This window comes from Chenopodium album, chromosome 19 (assembly GCF_948465745.1).
Source record: "Chenopodium album chromosome 19, dcCheAlbu1.1, whole genome shotgun sequence".
NCBI classification, from domain to species: domain Eukaryota; kingdom Viridiplantae; phylum Streptophyta; class Magnoliopsida; order Caryophyllales; family Amaranthaceae; genus Chenopodium; species Chenopodium album.
In genome coordinates this window covers 39022074-39042976 of record NC_137852.1, presented here as the reverse complement: position 1 = coordinate 39042976, position 20903 = coordinate 39022074, and the positions used below count along the sequence as shown (strand labels likewise).

The window sequence follows — 20903 nt, the reverse complement described above, 5'->3', positions numbered from 1 at the left end:
AGTGCAGTATACTCTTACTACATAATTGGTTGGCTCAGCTAAATGGCGGTGTGATCTGGTTTTGCCATTATAATTGTTGACACATCTGAGGGGATGATTAACACCTTCCAAGCCCCTTGTATTTGGGGCATAATTAGGAAGTCTCCAAGCGCTTTGCTAAGAATTTAGAAGCTTGGCCAATTGTCTCATACTCGATAAAATGCACAATTTTTTTTAATTGATGCAGGTTGCAATGTGTTACTCGTAGATAACAATGCTTAGTAGCAAATTAAAAAAGGGTGATCGATCATAAAGGATTACACATTATTCTTCCTAATTAGAGGTGTTAATTTGGATGATAGGATCGAGTCTAATAAGATAGGGTTGGGTCAGGTCAAATTTAAAGTTGAGTCATGCTAAATTATTATGTCCACGTAAATTTAAAACTGAATCGGATATTTTTCGGGTCGGTTTTGAATCGGGTTGGGTATGGTTTGACACCTCTATTCCTACTTGTGCACTCAAAGGAAACGATTTAAACACAACTAAAGCGGTATAGTGGAAAATCCTAGAAATACGGACATTAGTTTTTGGATTGTACGTCATCTCCTTCCTAATTTAGCACTCAAAGGAAACATTCTAAACATAACATGGTGTACTGAAGAATCCTAAACGTGGAATTTTGAAAGCATTGGAAGAGAGTATGATTTATGCTGCTTCTGTATCGAAAACCAAACTATTTATATTGAGTTGATAAACTAAATGATAAACTAAATGATCAACATTACCAATTAAGTCCGTTGTTTGATTGGCTCCCTGTAGATATGGTGAACACTCTAAGTTTTGAACTAATTAGGAAGGGTGCAAAAGTCATGTGATCAATTTGCTACGAAACTAATGAGGCGCGTTTAATTGAGTTGATGACTAAGAGATTATAACCTTAATTATGAAAGTCTTTATCTTGTGCTCGAGTGCTAGAAAATCGCATTTGTTGTGGCTTATGCCGTCAAAACCTTGGTAGTGCTAAGATAAAAGGTGCATGCTTTATGTAGTAGTCCATTGCTACCTTTGATAATGATTTATGCTACTTCCGTATTAAGAAGTATATGAGAACCAAATTATTAATATTGAGTTGGTAGAAATTGGCATGATGATGTTTGATGAAGAATGAGGAGGTGGAGGGATCTCATAAATTAAATAAAGTACCAAATATCAATGAATTGTAGCCCAACATATAAAGGGATAGCATTTATCCACGACATGGAGAGATTATAATTAGATTTTATTGGTTTATATTTCCCATTTTCCATTTCAATTAAAGAAATAACTAATGAGAGCATTTTTTATTTCTATACTAATAACAAATTTCATTTTTAATCCCTCTTTTTCAATATTAAAGACATGTGGAGCAAATCAGCAAATTTCCCTAGCGAAATGATAAAATTGACAAAATAAGAGTTTTACGTAGTTATGAATCATTTTACCTAATTGCATTGTAAGCCCTAGTTTATAAATAGTAAATAAATCGATAATTTTGTCCAATCAGCATCGAATTTTTGTTATTAAATAGACAACTTTGACATATGACGCACATATTTTGTTTATCAAGTTTTAAACTTGTACTCTGTATTTTCTCTTTATCCTACCACATATATGTATTTAAAACAATCCTTTCAGCTAGCTCTCACAAGTCATAATCAAGGAAGTCATGTTCATATTTGGGCAGCAATACCTCCTTAAGTCCACCTCAGTAGCATAATTTGAGACATTCAACAATAACATTAAATATGGAATTCCAAATTACTGACTCATTTGTCTGCACAACACAAGGATTGTTCACAAGTCACGACCATTGCAAGGTTTTTTAAAAAAAAAAAAAAAATCACAATCACCAAAAAGTACAAACATTAAATAAAAGAAAGTGTAATCTCATTCACATGAAGATGAAAATACATGTTGATCACTAGATAAGTCCTGGATCACAAAATTAAAGAAAGAGTACTCTAATGCATTCACATGTTTAGAATAGAATCCAATACATCCAAATGAAAGAGAAACATTACGAGAAGTATTTAATGAATCTTCGTAATCAATTAAGGCCCTTCCTCTTTTCATCTTATGTTTACTTATTTTAGGAAAAATTATTTCACATAAGTTTTGATTAGGGTTGATGAGCTCTAAATAGTTCAAAAAAATAAGCTTCAACAATTTCTAATGAGAGTTACTAAGAATATATAAGTTCTAATTACAATAAGGTCTAATAGTTTTTCATAAATTGCATGCATCAATTTTTTTTTTTTTTTATTTAATAAATTCAAATAGTAACAAGTAGTTATAATATGTTTTTTTATAAATTGCATCAATTTTTTATAATATGATAAGATAAGTTTAAATAAGTAAAATTTAAGTTTTTCTTTGTTAGACTCCGAAAAACTTCTCAAATTGAAGTGTGTACCATTAATCAATATTTATAGAGTTTACAATGCTAGTCATAATCATGTTAGGAAACCTAGTACAATAAGGATACAAAAATACACCAAATATATCTTAATATCTATCGGTTTCAATAACATACCATGCAAATAGTAGACATTGGTGACACTCAACTTTGACTACAGAAATACAAAATGAGCTGTTTTTTTTACCTCCAACTAGTATGTGGCCCGGGCGATGCTCCGGGTTGCTAGTTTGTACATGTTGGTTTCGAGTTTAAGTCTTACTATAAACATTTTTTAGCTCTCAAACTCAATCATTACATAATAGAAACAAATAGTATAATAAAATACCAATTAACTTATCTAAGTTAACTATAATTTTGTTGGATAAAAAAACACAATTAATAAATGGCTAAGATAGTAAGACTTGTAACTTAAGACTTGTTGGTCTTGAGTTCGAGTCTTGTTATAAGCATTTTTTAGATGCAAACCATGTTGTGAAGGTGACATGTCATATTTATAGTGACATGTGGCACATATTGCTGACATGTCGAACTTAAAATAGGTGACACGTGGAACATATTCTGTTTTAGGAACGCTTTTTAATATATAAGTATAGATGGTGATACCCAACCCACTCAATTTAGCAACTCATGTAAAGTCTAATTTCCCAATGGTGAGAATTTCTAAAGTATACTAATGTCACTTTTAATTTATGGCCCACCAAATCATATTACGAGTTTTTTTTAGAAAAAAAATAAAATTAAAACTTAAATAAATTACAAAACATATTATAGTATTGATAAAGGCCTACACTTTTGGTCAAATGAGACTCAAAGTTGAGTATCTAAACTTAGCAACTTTCTTTTGGAATTGCTAAGTTTAGATACCAGCTTATTGTATCTTTTGTAAAAAATACTCGCTCTCTTCTAAAAAAACTTACTCAAGTCTCAATTCAATTAGATAGGATCTTAGTGCTAATTGCCTAATTGTAATCATAAAGGACTAGCCACATCACATGCATCGCTTACATCGAAATCCCTAATAATAAAAAAATAATACGAGACACACCAATGGAGGAGAAAAACAATATAGAATAGAGAGTACATACATATTTTATCAGCAGGAAAACAATATGAAACGGAGGGAGTACATATGTCAATGGTATTGCATGAGATTTGAGAGTAACAACTAGTAGTGGTAAGTCTTGAACGGGGTCCCTTAAACACCTGTCTTCCATCTTGACATAAAGAAAATTATAGAGAGTAACTTGTTTTCTTCTGATCTCCAACATTCTCTCACACCTTGCATGTTCATAGTTCCCCACTTCCCACTCAATAATACATCCATCTGGTTTCTGATCACAATATAAAGCTGCCTTTCTTGGATTGTTTTTACCTTAAGGGCCATCAACATGATATATTGAGTGTCCATTACTAAAAATACTGCACACAACTTTTCTTTCTTTGAAAAATGTAGTTACGATATAACTATCTTTTAGTTGCAACACTTGAATTTTGTATCTTTGCTATTTATATATAGCGGAGTATTAACTTTTATGGTGTACATATTATAATAGCCGATAAAACACAATTTGGACTTTGACATTATAATTTATAGATTAGTAGATTCAATGCAATAAATTAATATGTTAATTCCATTCTGTTTCCATATTATGCAAAAATTGCTACTCCATAAAATTTTACTCTATAAAGATACCTTTGTCCATTCCATTTTACTTACAACGGTTTGATTTTGTCGTTTTGTCGATGCATATATACAACTATTAAATGTATCATTAATTATTAAGATTAAGTAAGAATTATAAAAAAAAAATTAAAACAATAAGGCAGTGTTATAAAAATAGACATCAAGACAAATCTGACAACATGCCATTAGAGTGCTTTACGTATCAATCACTAAAGATGGTCAAATAAAAATATGTGAATAATATATATGGCTAATGTCAAACCACTACAAATAATAATTAAACATGTCCTGTGTGTCACATTGACATCTGTGGCTATTGTATGTTGATGCTAAAGGATTTTCAAAGCATAGTCTTATCGCGAATTGAACCAAAAAATGTTTAGTCATATCGATCAAGAATTCAAGAGGCCATATCATCCTTTCATTTTCTATCAAATTGTACCCTAACAATAACTTAAGGCTACCTTTGATTCCTAGATTATGCCCACCTAATATGGCTTCAAAATTCAAGCTTCTAACCAACAAAGTCTAGGAGAAGAACGTTAGTTATAATTGAATGCATGAGAGTTTAGTACAAACGTAGCATGTGAGATCTAATAAATAAGTGATTAATGAATGTGTTGCGACAAAATTAGAAAGTGATAGTTGCAGACTTTGTAACAAAGAAGGGCTAGATTTATTCATATTTTATACACATTTTTATAAGGGTTAATCAATATTGGATGATGGTATTATAGAGTTTGGCATGTGACCCACTTTGAAGATTACTATTATTATTGATAGTGTTGTAAGATTGCATCTCTATGATTCCAACCAATTAAACAAGACAACAAGATATTCCGTAATTAGAGAACTTAATAAATTATTATTATTATAATTATTATTATTATAATAATTATTATTATTATTATATATTATTATTATTATTATTATTATTATTATTATTATTGAGGGGATATTAAATTATTAATTAGTAAATGAGTTTAACCTTAATTACAAAGTTAAAGGTTGCGTTAACGTAATATAAATATAAATATATATTAAAAAAAGCAACATTTAAATTTGACTTATTACTAGTTTACTAGGATATTAAAAAACAATAAAATAAGTATAATGGATAGAGGAGACATAAGGGAAAGAAGCCCATAATCAAAGTCTAAAGTGAGGTTTCACTCTAAGGCCAATTGGTTATAACTTTTAAAAGGTGTAGTCCACTTGAGTTCGTTAGAAATGTTTTCTCTTTAATTAATCTTTCAATGTTAGACACTGTAGTCACATAATACTTACACTGCACTTAACAATTCCCTTAACAATCTCTCCCAACTCCTCAGTGTAGGTTCATATGCTCCCCAAAGAACAAATACAGGTAAACAACACATCTAGACTCTATAGAACTAAGCTCTAAGGCGACATCAATAGATGGGTTATTAGCACAACCTCTAACATAAAAGACTTCTAATGGATGGTTTGAACAACTCAATCAAATCTAGTTTTGATACCTCTTGTTGGGTCGTAATTTAATAAAATAAAATAAAATTCAAAATAATCTCACAAATAATATCTCAAAATTGCACATAATATTTAACGGAGGTAGTACTTTTCTTGGGGTTATTCTTAGCTATATATATAATTTCCAAAAGAGGTGAGAGTAATTGAATCAATATTCCAACTTAAATGTTTACATTTAAACATGATTAACAATGAAGTCAACTTAATTATGGTCACTATACAATTAGACTTTTTATTTTGATTCAATAATTAGTTTAGTGAGTCTAATATGAGGTTCTACTCTAACGCTATGTTTATTTCACCTTATTTAACTGTTTTATTTATTTAATTTTTATTTTTTAGACCAATTTGGAAAAAAGGTTCTAATTAGATATTATAAATGAATTCAACTCAGACCTTATTGTTTTATTTGCGATTCACTGTCATTGTAATACTTACAATAAGGGCCTGTTCACTTCAACTTAATTTCAGTTCAGTTCAGCTTCAATCAGTCCAGTCTAGTTCAGTTCCTGATTTCATTCTCTCATAAAATATTCATTTCAGCTCAGTTCAATTCAGTTCAGTTCAGCTTCAATCAGTTCAGTTCAGCTCAGCAAATGTGAAAAGTCCTAATTTTGTAATAAAAAAAATTACAAATATTATATATTTGGAAAATTCACATTTGATGTATATGAATTACTGTACATGGTCAAATTTTAGTCATATAAGACAATAAAATTAGATTAGCTCAGATAAAACAAGTTTAAATCAAATTTGCTTAGCTGAAAAAAAAAGGTGAACTAAGGGTCTGTTCATATTTACTTAATTACAGTTCAGTTCAGTTCATTTCAGCTCCAATCAGTTCAGTTCAGTTCAGCTCCAATTAGTTCAGTTCAGTTCAATTCAGTTCAGCTCCTAATTTCCTTCTCTCATAAAATATTCATTTCAGCTCAATTTAGTTCAGTTCAGTTCAGTTTAGCTCCAATTAGTTCAGTTCAACTCCAATCAGTTCAGTTCAGCTCAGTTCAGTAAATATAAACAGGCCCTAAACGTAAGTAACTCCCTATCTCTTAAAATTTCCCTAATTTCAATTTTAATTTGTCCCTTGTAGTATGCCCATATCTATCTTTTGATAAAATTGATCCTTACAATCTCTTTATTCTTTATTTCCTACCCTACACATGTTGAAAGACAAACTACTCACCAACTCAATGCAACCCTTAAATGTCATACTCTCCTAACCTACTTAACCAACTATTTAACTCCATGGTTTGGGGAAGATGCTGTATAAGTATTTTGTTTTCTGTATCTTATTAAACAAAAAAATAAAATAAAATAATTGTTAATGTAACTATACCTTGAGAGGAAAGTGACATAATTACCATTGCTATCCCATTGCCATCGGTTCTGACACTCTTGTTCATATGGGGCATGTTGATACTGATAGTGGAATAGTGCTAATTTTTATCATTACTTTCTGTTTTATTCACCTTTCTATTCATGGTATATTTTGACTTTTTGCATTATTCATGACTCGTATCAATTTTAATTAAGTGCTTGTTCACATTTACTTAATTTCAATTCAGTTCAATACCAATCAGTTCAGTTCAGTTCAGCTCAGTTCCAATTAGTTCAGTTTAGTTCAGTTCATCTCCTAATTTCCCTCTCTCATAAAATATTCATTTCAGCTCAATTCAGTTCAATTCAGCTCCAATCAGTTCAGTTCAGTTCAGCTCAGTTCAGTAAATGTGAACAGGCCCTAAGTATGACAAATATGATTGTGTTAATTTACTTAAAAGTAGAGAGAATGAAAGATAACCTATAGCTAGAGTCCACCTTTAAGTATTATCCCAGTAACATAAAGTCTTAAACCAACTAAAATAGATGACATCCAAATTACTGATACGTTGTATCTACAACGATATAAAAATTATCGCGCTAATAATAAAAAATGGTCTTAGTTAATATTTAAGTATCTGTCTTAGAGACAGGTGGGACTACATGTGTTGATATATCCGAGTGATTGAATTAGTATAGATCACGTAAAATTTCTCATCAAAATCGTAACTCACACAAATTCATTTCTCATACAATACAATGTCTAAGAAGAGAAGTTGGTTGGGTTTGATTAAAAGGCTTTTATTCCCTGAAACACAACATCAACAAAAGGTAATGAAATCTACATTCTTTTATTTTATATAATTATTAATTATTTTTCAAAATAAATCCCTCCAAATTTGATGTCTATTTTTAGTAATTTTCATAAATTTCTGTATTGATGAATTTTAATTTTAATTTTTATTTATTGTTTGGATTTATTAAAAAAATGAACAAAGATCAAGAGAAGAAAATGGTTATTTGGAAGATTAAAAAGGACAAAAACATTGCCATCAGTATCAACTCCAACACAATCAAAATCTATACAAATAACAGAGCATCAAACAGAGGAAAAACAGAGTAAATTTGAAGATGAAGTTAGCAAAGACGGTTTCGAAGGCGAAAACGAGTTGCAAAAATGCTCTGAGATTATCACAAATGATGAACAAATCACTCAGTTGAATTCTGAGAAAGAAACTCATCTTCAAACTCTAGCTGCAATCAAGATTCAAACTGTTTATCGCGGTTACTTGGTAACTACCCTAAACTCTCTTTTTTCAATTCTTACTAGCATTCGACAGAAGAAATCTAGTTTTTGTTATAAACCCGGATCCTCCAAAGTTTACGGTGTTCTAATCTGAAGACGAGACTGGAAAATCTAGTGTTTTTATAAACCTGGATCCTCCAGAGTTTATGGTGATCTAATCTGAAGACGAGACTGAAAAATTTTATGGTATATTTTTACTAGCATTGGATAGAAGAAATCTAGTGTTTGTTATAAACCGGATCCTCTAGAGTTTAAGGTGTTCTAATCTGAAGACGGAAAATTTTTATGGTATGTTTTGACCATTTGGTTTATGTTCTCATTTGATGTATGACTAATTGGTATAGGCAAGGAAAGCATTGAGGGCAATGAAGGGGTTTGTGAGGCTACAAGCGATAATTCGAGGGCGAGCCGTGAGACGGCAAGCAATGACTACGTTGAAGTGCTTACAATCTATTGCAAAGATCCAATCTGAAGTTTGTGCTAAAAGATGTCAATTGATTCGGGTTAAGGACGACGAAGATGTGCATTTGCAAGATCTTAGTCTTGAGAACCCAAAGGTAAAATTTCTAGTTTTCTACGATTTCACTTAGGGTCTGTTCTCTTACGTTGAAATTCAGCTCAATTCAGTTCAGCTCAGCTCAACTCCTAATTTCTTTCTCTTATAAAATATTCATTTCAGTTCAGCTGTATTCAGTTCAGTTCAGCTGAGTTCAGTCAATGAGAATAGACCCTTAGTTAAATTGATATTCTAATCTACTTGTAGATGGTTGTGATTAGTGTAAGGTTGTTATTTCATTCTTTGCTTGCATAGATGCGTGTATCTTGGGAGCACATGGGCGAAAACGCGAAATAGCCTTAGTTGTACCTTGTAAGATATAGTACTAACGATTGTGGTATGTACCATGGTTAAAAGACGTGTAACGAGTTTAAAAAGAATAACTTACTTAATAACTAATCAATTAATGATGTACTTGCATAATTATAGTAGGCAATCTACCTATTAGTTTAGGTAGATTGAAGTTTAATTGTACATTCCTAACAAGCTAACATGACTAACACAACCAATAATTGTAGAGCCATACTTCATGGTAGTAGTACCAAATGCCTATTGCCACTACTGCCGTTATCATCCCAAGATGGGGTTAGTGTGAGTGAGCATTTCGCGGTAGTATGATGGATTATGGTGGTGCACTTGTGGGTGGTGTTCATGGTGGTCATGATAGTAATAGCCTACTAGGAATAGATGGCGGTGTCTTTTATTCATCCAATAACACCTTAATTTTAAACTAAGATGTTCAAATTATAATTAAGTAGGAAAAAAAAAAAAAATTTGAATTTATGATCATGCCAAAGTCAAACCGAGAGAAATTTGGGGACCAAAAGGGTAGTAGTCATGAAAAATAGGATATGCAACAACGTTATTTTGAAGTGATAATATTAATATTTCAAGTATACTTGGGACCAAAGGAATTGCATACTCCGTATTTGATAAGTTTCAAATTGGCATTGTTTTTATTCAATTTCTTTCTATCCAAATTAGTAGTTCATTAATTTTGTTTTGTTACACAACAAAAGTTGTCAAAAATGACTTGTAAACAAATGAGATAAGTTTGAAGTGTCAGATGATAATGTTTGTCTGTTTGATTTTATGTTTGTCATTTGTCTCTTGATTGCGATATGTAAATTTGAATTAGTCATTTACAACTGAGAACTAAATCAGGAATGAATATGCTTAATTCGGTCCCAAAATTAATGCTATCCTCACTAATCCGGTTTCCTAGTGTTGGATGATTAGTGAGATCAATTGGTATAATGATAGACGTTACTTTAAAGGAACCTAATGGCACACGAAATTGCCATTCTAAATCGTCGTTTCCTGGCTATCACACAGTCATAGTCCTTAAGCTCCTCTTTGTTCTAAATGAAAGCATTTCGAAAGAGGAGATTGTGTAGGATTAATTGGTATTTTGACGTTTTTCTATGATCTCTCTTTACTGATATTGGCTTCGAATATGTACATGTTTTAACTAGCTTGTAATATGACTAATAAATGGTGTGACGAACAATGCAGATACAATTATGTAGGCTGAGAAGGTTGGATGATGAACTTATGACAAAAGAAGAGGAAATTGACATCATACTTAGAAAAAAAGAGGCCATTTTGAGAAGCAAGAAGATCAAAGCACATTCATTTAATCACAGGGTATTAATCATGTTAAACTTCGAATTTTTGTTTAAATTATTACTGTATTTAAGTTTTTTTCCTGAAGAAAGTTGTTTTCTGCAGCATTCTGCAGATGCTGTACTAGATGGAAATTCTCAAGGCCGGCTTAGGTACTGGCTAGAGCAGTATGTCGGAGATGAAATATCGAAGAGAGAAGAAAAAATCAGAGGTAAGTTGAGGAACATAGATGACCTGAACAACTTGGACATTACATCCACCCCTCGAAAATCATTCCCTAAGCACAAGAAGCAGAATTCATATGGTGAAGACATCATACATGCTAGTTCTCCTATTAATCTTCCAACTTACATGGCTGCAACGGAATCTGCCAAGGCAAGAACGCGATCAACAAGCTCCCCGAGGCTAAGGCCTTTACATTTTGAGGCTTATTCGGACAGTGATTCACCTTACAAGCATAAATTATTCTCACCAATGTCGTCGATAAATAGTGAGGCAACTAGTAGTGGGTTTAGCAAGGTTAGTAACAGGTGTAATTATTCTTCTTCTCATCAGAAATCTCCGAGCTTTAAAGGGGTCTCTGGTCCTGTAAGATCAAACAAGAACATGAAGTAAATATGTTAATTAGTTTAGATTCACAAGGATTGTTGATAATAAGGATTAATTTGGCTTATTTGATATTTTGGGTGACTTTCTTTTGAACAAATGGTACATATTATTTTGTGTTCATTTTGTGTATAGGATCATTAGTCTTGCTATAAACCTTGATTTGAGAAGAAAGCTTATAAGTTGATCAAGTGGTTAACTTTATTTGACCTGAATAGGTTGTAACTCCCCGACCACCAAAGATAGCTATCAAATGCACATCTAGTGACAAAATAACACGGTAAATTTTTTTTTTTTTTTTTTTTTTTTTTTTTTTTTTTTTTTTTTACTATTTTAAGCCAAACACGCTTAATTGTGGAGTACCTTAGTATGTGAGCTACCTAAAAGATCTACATAGTATGTAACTTGTTAGTATGATAACAAGGATTATCACATATGTACGTCGTATCACAAATCATGTGTCACTCAAGCTATAATAAGCCACTAAGAATTTGTCAAAGTTTGTTCATTCAAGAAAATCTGCTATTTAAAATTATTCACAGCAAGATTGAAGCTTTAGATTTGGATTTTACGATAATGTGATATTGGAAATGCGTTTTGTATGTAAAAGTATTAATTTTCAACATCTATCATTTGCAAAATTGTTAAACTAATAATTTGTAAGCCTTAGTTATTGTAAATGTTGTATGATTTTCAATTAAATAGAATTTTAAGGCGGGTTGAATCACAACTTATTTTCACTGTAATAACAAATTTGTTTCAAAAGTATTGGTGCAATTTTGATTAATGAGGTTGTTACGAAAAGTATGTTTAAATTTTAATTGGTATCACCACTCGTGGCTCATTTGCACCAAAAAAAAAAAAGTTAAAAAGGTTTACATGTCTGAACACTCTCGTATAAAGATTTGATCAATTAGGTAATTGGAAATGGCAAACCAAACCAAACCATACGACTATGTGAGAGTAATTGGAAATGGCAAACCAAACCAAGTTCAATTTATGTTCCAAAAATATCAGAGTTGGGCCTATGTTGAACAAAGCCCACATGAGCTTTGTTGAAAATTGAGCACCAAATATATTCAATAGCTTTGTTGAAAACTAATCCCCGAATCCGAATTAGCCTATGTTGAAAATTGTGTACCAAAAAATATAGATGAAGTATTCATTATATTACTTCAATTCACTAATGGCAATCTCAATTCTATAAATATTATTCTGAGTATTGTTGTATATACATATCTATATTATCAACTTTTTCAAATTGTTCCTATACTCGACTCATAATTTGTTGTTTTAAAATAATTTGACTTTCTTTTTAGAAAGGAGTGTTCAAACCAGGCCACTAAGCTAATAAAAGGAACTATGTATGTGAAATTAATAGTTGAAGGCCTGATATACCTATATACAATGTATAACTTTATAGCAAAACAAACAATAGAAATAGTAGACATGTTGATTGGTGGTTTAAAAATATCTACCAAAACACTCATCCCTTAGTTTTGTAAAAAAAGATATGGTAAGAAGTTTTATTAATTAGATGTGACATGAATGTGAATTGAAAAAAAAAATGATGATTATGAATATGTAAAATAGTTTACATTCATGAATCCTTAGAAATGGTCATAATCATTTTAAAATGTATAGCATTTTTAATGGTCATAATCATTTTACATGTATAGTTTCGATCAAAGTCTCAATTTTGTACTGTATAATTTTTTTTTATCATGCATGATAGAAGAAATTGATTGAAGCTCAAAATATGAGCATTAAGAGTTGCTAAGGAACAAAGGATTTATTAGCTAGGGTGACAAGATATAAGTAATTCTAAAAAATTATTTCGTCTTCATATGTTTCATATATGGATAGGCCAAGTCTAATCAAGTAATGCATAAGGTTGGAATATACTCTTAGGGCCTGTTCTCATTGAATGAACTGAACTGAACTGAACTGAACTCAGCTGAACGCTGAACTGAACTGAACTGAACTGAACTAAACTGAAATGAATATTTCATAAGAGAAGGAAATTAGGAGCTGAACTGAACTGAACTGAACTGAACTGAACTGAACTGAGCTGAATTGAGCTGAACTGAACTGAACTGAACTGAATTTCAATGTAAAAGAACAGGGCCTTAAGCGTGTGTTAGGGACCAAAATAGGAGTCTTCATTAGAAGTAAATTATTGTGTGCCAGTGCGTAGTTAAACTAATTATTGAGATATATTTTAGGAAACAAGATAATTGTGAATATTATAAAATATATCCTAGAATATTTTGACCTATCTTAGGATACTTGGCCTTGCCCTCCAAGTATACCTATATAAATTTATCACTAATGATTATAAAATTTAGTAATCGTTATTAATAGAGTATAAAAATCTGACATAGATTTTAACCATTAATTTAACCTTTTAAAGAATGCTTTTAAAAACCAACAGACTGACAAGAAGGTCATGAACTTAGTAATTACATTTACATTTCCATTTATACTCCACATTACAATTCAAAAGCTCTCGTATAAAGGTGAGTCAAGTAATTAAGGTCAAAGAAACAAGAAAAGATGGTGGTCACCACTCAAAGACTAGTAGAAGAAGCAACTTTGGACACTAAAACAATTTTTGTCCACCACTATATTGTCTACATAAACATACATCTTATATTCTTTGAAGCTATGATGGTGCTCTCGACCTTGATACGTTGTCATTGGATATTAACCTAACCATTTCTCATGCTAATGGATTCATATAAGCGTTACAAGCATCTTTTTAAGTCAACCAATTAAAATAATCCATGATCATCATTAAGTTAACATCAAATTAATGTGTATGTATTAAATTATATATAGTACAAAGTGTCTTCAACAATTCAACATGTTCTATTTAACCTTATTGACTATATAAGTCTTTCTCTCTCTAAAACTTTTCTCTCAAAGGAAAAGATAAGAAAGTGGTATTTATTGTGCCTTACTCTGGTTTATTATGGTGGATGTTTCTAATCCACCAGAACCTCCTCCACTCTCAGACCATGAAATGGTTGAATCTGAGCAGCAAGAGGCTAGACCTGTTGCTAGTTTTCGTGAGGTAGTAGCTAGTTCTTCTCAATGATTTGAGGAGGCAAGAAAGATTGTTGCAACTTCGACAGAATGGTCTCAAGATGAGGATTTTGGTCCTGATTCAGGTTTATCAGTTAGATTTGATAAAGATACGCTTGATCGACTACGAAAGCCTTGGAGTTTTACTCTAATGGGCAAATGCCTGGGTACATCTATTAGGCCTGCTTTTATGCTTAATCGTGCTCGAATTATGTGGAAAATTAAAGGGGGTCTAGAAACTATTGATCTTGGTCACAATGTTTTCTTATTTCGATTTACTATGGAGGATGATTACGAAAGGGCTCTGTTTGGGGGTCCTTGGTTTGTCTTCGACCATTATTTGATGATGGCAAAATGGAAGCCAAATTTCAGACCTTCAGAAAATCCTTTTGATAAAATGACAGTGTGGATTAGATTTACTGAGTTACCAGTGGAATATTTTGATAAATCGGCTCTGTTTCAGATTGCAAAGGTGGCGGGGACTCCTATTCGAGTTGATTATGCAACTGATAGATTGACTAGAGGAAGATATGCTCGTGTATGCATAGAGATTGATTTGAGCAAACCTCTGGTGACAAAGGTTTGGATCGGTGGCGTGTGGCAACAAATTGCTTATGAAAATATCACCACTCTCTGTTTCTTGTGTGGCAAAGTGGGGCATACCCAAGCCAATTGCATGTTGAATAAAAAACATGAGGTGTCTTCACTATCAACAGGTGTCGAAAAGCATGCATCACCAGTTGAGAAATCAAATTTGGTTCCTTCCTCTGTTAAACAGAATGCTATCTCTCAAAGTAGTATTGTAGAAGGTTCGCAGCCCACTAGTGTAGTTGGGCTTCCTTCTAAGCCCAATTCATTTCAGGTCTTGGCTAATTCGGAATCACATGGTGAATTTGGTCCATGGACTTTAGTAACAAATAAAAAAAAAGGTTTCTAAATCTGTTGATAATAACAACGGAAGAAATAATAATAAAAATTTAAATAGGGTTGACAATAACAACCAAAAGTCTGTTAAAACACATATTGTTGATAATAACAACAATAAAAAGACTTTTAATTATGTCAAAAATAATTATGTGTATAAAAAGAAAGAATCAGGGGTGATTAATTCTTCTAATCAACAACCTGTGAAGATTAGTCATATTATGGGCTCAATTTCAGTTGATTTGGGCCTTACCAATAAGGACTCTAATAAAGCCAATTTGGAGGAAGGAAAGGATTCTGATGTTCCTAATTCTAATTATAAAGAAATTAGTAAGGTAAATGAAGAATCAGAAGGAATGATGGTGGAAATTAATTCCAATCAGATTTTGAAGGAAACAAGTGTTAATATTGCTCAGCTGTCAAAAACAAATGGACACTTGGAGGAAATGCAATTAGATGAGCCTCCTAACCCTTTGATTTTAAAACCACAGCTTTCTTATAGTGAGGTTGTCACACACAATCCCATCCCTCGCAGTAGTTTATTAGCACCTGCTATTTCCAATCCCAGTGTAGTAAACCCTTCAATTTCCAGCCATGCAAAATCAAAATCCCCCTCCATTTTCACAAGCTCTTCCCATGATAACTTATCAAAGACGCAAAGTCCCGGATCAAGAGATGAGTTCGAATTCTCGAGGAAAGGAACCGATTCTTCAGGGGATTCCTGTTCACGAGTTGCAGCAGGGATCGGGGTTGAAATCGAACACTCTTCAGTTGTTCCCGACTTCACCAATGATAAAAACTTTGCTGATCAAGAGACGGCCAGGATCTCCGACGGAGATTACCGGGGCAGTGAGGCAGCTGGATGCATTGAAAAGGAAGCAGGAGGCTCTGTCAATTCTACGAGCGGAGGAAAGGGATCGAACATTTCCGTTTCAAATTCCAAGAAGAATTCCGGTTTTTCACTTGCAATTAGAAACCAGAGGACAAAATATGGAAAATCGCCTTATCGCAACGTTCATCTCACAGAATGCAGTGGTGGGGATGCAAATGCAAATCAGGTACTATCGATTTCTGCAGGGTCCGAGGGAAATTGTTGCCCAAATGACCCCATTGTCGTTAGAGGATGTACTGCCAATAGGGATGGATGCGTTTTGGAAGGATTGGGAGGAGTACTACCTTCCTCTGAATCCTAGTCCTACGGATCGTCCATCTATTACTTTACAGAGGCCTTTGCCTAATTTGAAGATGAAATTTATTTTGTGGAATGTGCGAGGAGCTTGTAGGGATGAGTTTATCCCACATGCACGTCATTTGGTTAACATTCATCGTCCTGCTGTTTTCGTGTTTCTTGAGACAAAATCAGATGATTTAAGGGCTAGACAGGTGATGTTACAACTTGGATTTCATGATTTCAAAGCTATCAAAGCTAATGACAGAAGGGGTGGTATTTGGTTATTTTGGAAGAATGTGGTGGATGTAGCTGATTTCAAAGAGGATTTCTCCTTCTTTCATGCTCTGTTCCATTTTAAAAATATCAATAAGGAAGCATTGGTTACTGGTATGCATGCTCCTTCCACGCCAAAGGAACGTCATGCAATGTGGAGGGAGATGCAAGCTGATCTGCCCCCTCCAGATTCTCCATGGCTCTTGTTTGGAGATTTAAATGAAGTTACCTCGCAATCTGAGAAATCGGGAGGTCGGGGTTTTAGGCATGCACAATGTAGGGATATGACTAATTTCACTAATGCGGCTGACATGTTTGATATGGGCTATAATGGGAATCCTTTCACTTGGAGTAATGCGAGGGAGGGGACTACTCTTATCATCGTGCTCTTGGGAATGCAGCGTGGGTGGAGGAATTTCCTCATACTAAGGTTTTTCATCTCCCTTTTACTTATTCTGATCATTCCCCCATCTTAATTGATTGTACTAATCCTAGAGTTAATGGCCCTTTTCCTCTCCGTTGTAAAGAAATTTGGCTTTCTCATCCTGATTTTAATAATTTTTTTGTTAGTAATTGGATGGAACCTAATGATAATTATGTTTTGGGTTTGTCGAATTTTCACAGTAAGATAAAAAATTGGAATCATAATATTTTTGGAAATCTAAAATATAAAAAAGATAGACTTTTGGCTAGAATAGGTGGTATACAAAGATTTTTAGCCACTAAAAATTCGATCTTTTTGATGAATTTGGAGAAGGATTTATTAAAGGATTTAAAAGATTTGTATGATAAGGAGAGAATAATATGGGCTCAAAAAGCAGGAATTGATTGGAGGAAGCATGGTGATTTAAATACTAAATATTTTCATATTTTGGCAAAAATAAAAAAAAAGTAGAGGAAAGATTTTATGTCTCAAGGACTCGAATGATAATTGGGTCACTGATGATTCTATTTTAAAAGATATGGCTACTGAATTTTATAGGAATATTTTCCAATCTAAAATTAGGAATAGAGGTGGTTCTGGTTATTTTAATCCCTCTCTTCGTTTGTTTGATCAAGATAATAGGTTCCTAGCTAATTATATTCCAAGTGTAACTGAGGTTAAAAATTGTTTATTTAGTATGGAACCAATGAAATGTCCGGGTCCTGATGGTATTCAACCACGTTTTTTCCAAGCAAATTGGGATTCTTTGAGTCATGTTCTTCATAATTTATGTGTTGACAGTTTCTCAAAAGCCTCTTTTAATCCGGAAATCAATAAATCTTACATTTCCTTAATCCCTAAGATTGATAATCCGGTTAATTTGACTCAATTTAGACCAATAGGATTGTGTAATACGGTTTATAAATTGATTACTAAGTTAATTTCTTCTAAGCTTAGATCCTTTTTGGATAATTTGATTAGTCCTTTACAGTCTAGCTTTATTCAAGGGAGAGGCATTGAGGATAATGTAATCATAATCAAAGAAGTGTCTCATATTTTTCATAAGGCTAAAATTGGGAAAAATATTATGGCTCTTAAGCTTGACTTAACAAAAGCTTATGATAGCTTGGAATGGAACTTCATTGAAGAAACCCTCCTTGGTTTTAATTTTCCAATTAATTTTGTTAACTTGATTATGTATTGTATCACTTCTCCTCAAATCTCTGTACTTTGGAATGGAGAAATTACTAGTGAGTTTGCTCCTTCTCGTGGTATAAGACAAGGTGATCCCATGTCTTCTTATATTTTTGTTTTGTGTCTTGAAAGGCTTTCTTTGATGATAGAAAGCAAAGTTAATCAGAAACTTTGGAAGCCTTTAAAGGTGACAAAATCGATTTCTTTGTCTCATATTTTTTATGCAGATGATGTCTTCTTATTTGGACAGGCCTCAAAATGTAATATTCAATTGATTATGCAAGTTTTGCAGGAATTTGGAGATATTTCTGGTTTAAGGGTTAATCAAGCTAAATCAACTGTTATTTTTCCAAGAAAAATGAATCACAACATAAGAAAGGATTTGATCACTGAATTTAATTTCACTTCTACTACTTCTTTTGGTAAATATTTAGGAGTTGAAATTCATCCTAACAAATTAAAAAAAAGTGATTACTTTGGTTTGCTTGATAAAACTTTTAATCAAATTAAAGGATGGCAATCCAGATTATTGAATATGGCAGGAAGATGTACCTTGGTCAAATCTGTTCTCTCTTCTTTTCCTGTTTATTTAATGCAAACTAGTATTCTCCCAATAGCTGTTTGTGATGATATTGAAAGAAATTGTAGAAAATTTTTGTGGAATAAGGTTGATAAAACCAGATATTCTACAAGGATAGCTTGGAATCATATCACTAAGCCTATGGAAATAGGGGGTTTGGGAATAAGAAGACTAAAGTTGTGGAATATAGCTTTTATGGCTAAACTAGGATGGACTATTCTAACAAAGCCTGAAAAACTTTGGGTTAGGATTTTCAATGAGAAATATCTTAAAAAATCAGGTTTGTTTGAATGTCATGTTAGTTCTTCTAATTCTCAGATTTGGAAGGATATTTTGAAAGGAAGGGAGCTTCTTGCCTCGGGTTTAAGGATAGGGATTGGTAATGGGATTTCCACTTCTCTTTGGCATCATCACTGGTTAGGCAATGGTCCTTTGAAGGACATCACTCTTTGTGATATTCCTTCCAATATGATCAATTGGAAGGTTTCTAATATTATTAGGAATAAGGCTTGGTATTTAAATGATATTGAATCTCTTCTCCCACAGCATATTCTTACTATGATCAAAGCAACCCCGTTGTCAAGATTTGCAAATCTAGAGGATTTTATTACCTGGACTTTGAGCAAGGATGGTACTTTCAATATAAAATCTGCTTATCATCATCTTTTGAAAGGGAAGTGCTTAGTTTCTAGTAATTTAAATTCATGGAAAAGTTTATGGAAAATTCAAGTTCCCTTTAAGTATAGAATGTTTTTATGGAACTGTGCTCACTCGATTTTGCCTGTGGCTGAGACTTTATCTACTTATATGCCCCTTATTTCTCCTATTTGCTCAAGATGCAATATAGATTCAGAAACCCATATGCATATCTTTAGAGATTGTTTTGCATCCTCTATCTTGTGGAATGATATCTTTGCTAAAGTTTATCTTCCAAAAAATTTTGATTTTAATATTTTCAAAAATTCGACTTGGCAGACTTGGTTTAATTATAATTTGGGTTTGAACAGAAAATGGAATTTAATTTTTAGTATTGCTTTGTGGCATCTCTGGTCACATAGAAACAATACAATTTTTGAAAATAAAGAAATTGGTCCCGTTTCTCTTTTCTCCAAATTTTATTTTGATTATAAAATTTCTGTTTCCTTATTTTAGGCCAATAACAAGAGGAAAGGCTCTGGTTCAAGCTCTTCAGTCACATCTTGGGAAGCTCCTAGGGATGGATTTTTTAAAATCAACACGGATGGTGCTTGGCTCAACTCTGCTGTCTCTTCTGGAGGAGGTGTAATCAGGAGATCTGATGGGTCTTGGTACGTTGGCTTTTCTTGCAAATATGATGCTATTTCTCCCCTTCTCACTGAGCTTTATGCACTGAATGATGGACTCTCGATTGCCGAGGATTTAATGGTCAAGAGAGTAATTGTGGAAACTGATGCCAAGGTGCTTCGAGATATGCTTATGACAGCAGGACCTAACCCTCACCATGAGTTGGCTGCAGCAATATGTGATGTGGCTACTGTTTTATCAAAGTTTGAGGTGGCTGTGGTGACTCATGTTCCAAGGGAAGGAAATGAATTAGCCCATAGACTTGCAATGTTTGGAAGAGAAATGGCGGTTGGGTACAAAACACATTACTTGGTGCCTGACTGTGTTTCTGACCTTTATGAAGCAGAGAAGGAGCGCGTTGCAGCAGCAGCAGCTACTCATTAGTATTGGGGAGTCCTTTCTCTTGGTGTTGGATGTCTATAGCTTTTGGTGTAGGATAGTCTTATGTCTGTATATTGCTGATCTGTTTGTCTTCAGATGGCAGCAAGCTTTTGCGTTTTTTGCTACTGTACATATTCCTCTATATGTGAGCCTTACTTGGGATGTTTTAGGTGCCTATAGTTTAGGCCTTTTTTGCAGCAGCCACGATCTTAATTGTAATCTTAATGGGATGCTTTATGTAAATATTGAGGCTATAGCCTCTTAATCAATATATTCTCTTGCTTATGTTAAAAAAACAATTCAACATGTTCTAGAAAACGTTGTGTCAATAGATATGATTTTGAGCTAAAAATACCTATACAGAAAAGTGTTTTCAATCTGATATAATTGTATGTTTAGTGCATTAAAACAAAAAGGATAGCTATAAGCTAGGATGATTGATTTGTTTGAATTTTGTATTTATATACAAGTAGTTGATTTTGCTCATACAACGAGAATTTAA

At 32.9% G+C, this 20903-nt stretch overlaps 2 protein-coding genes across 2 annotated transcripts; both read left to right on the top strand.

The window, feature by feature from the left end:
- Positions 1-7585: 7585 nt before the first annotated feature.
- LOC145595482 (protein IQ-DOMAIN 11-like) lies at positions 7586-11144 on the top strand. Its single transcript, XM_081651900.1, has 5 exons — positions 7586-7781; positions 7949-8242; positions 8601-8813; positions 10328-10459; positions 10544-11144. The coding sequence occupies exons 1-5, from the start codon at positions 7710-7712 to the stop codon at positions 11051-11053; spliced, it is 1221 nt and encodes a 406-aa protein (XP_081508026.1). The 5' UTR covers positions 7586-7709; the 3' UTR covers positions 11054-11144.
- Positions 11145-14018: 2874 nt separating this feature from the next.
- On the top strand, positions 14019-20404 carry LOC145594337 (uncharacterized). The gene is made up of 6 exons (XM_081650666.1): positions 14019-14130; positions 14218-14993; positions 15220-16113; positions 16214-16929; positions 17725-19618; positions 19850-20404. The coding sequence occupies exons 1-6, from the start codon at positions 14019-14021 to the stop codon at positions 20402-20404; spliced, it is 4947 nt and encodes a 1648-aa protein (XP_081506792.1).
- The last annotated feature ends 499 nt before the right edge of the window (positions 20405-20903 follow it).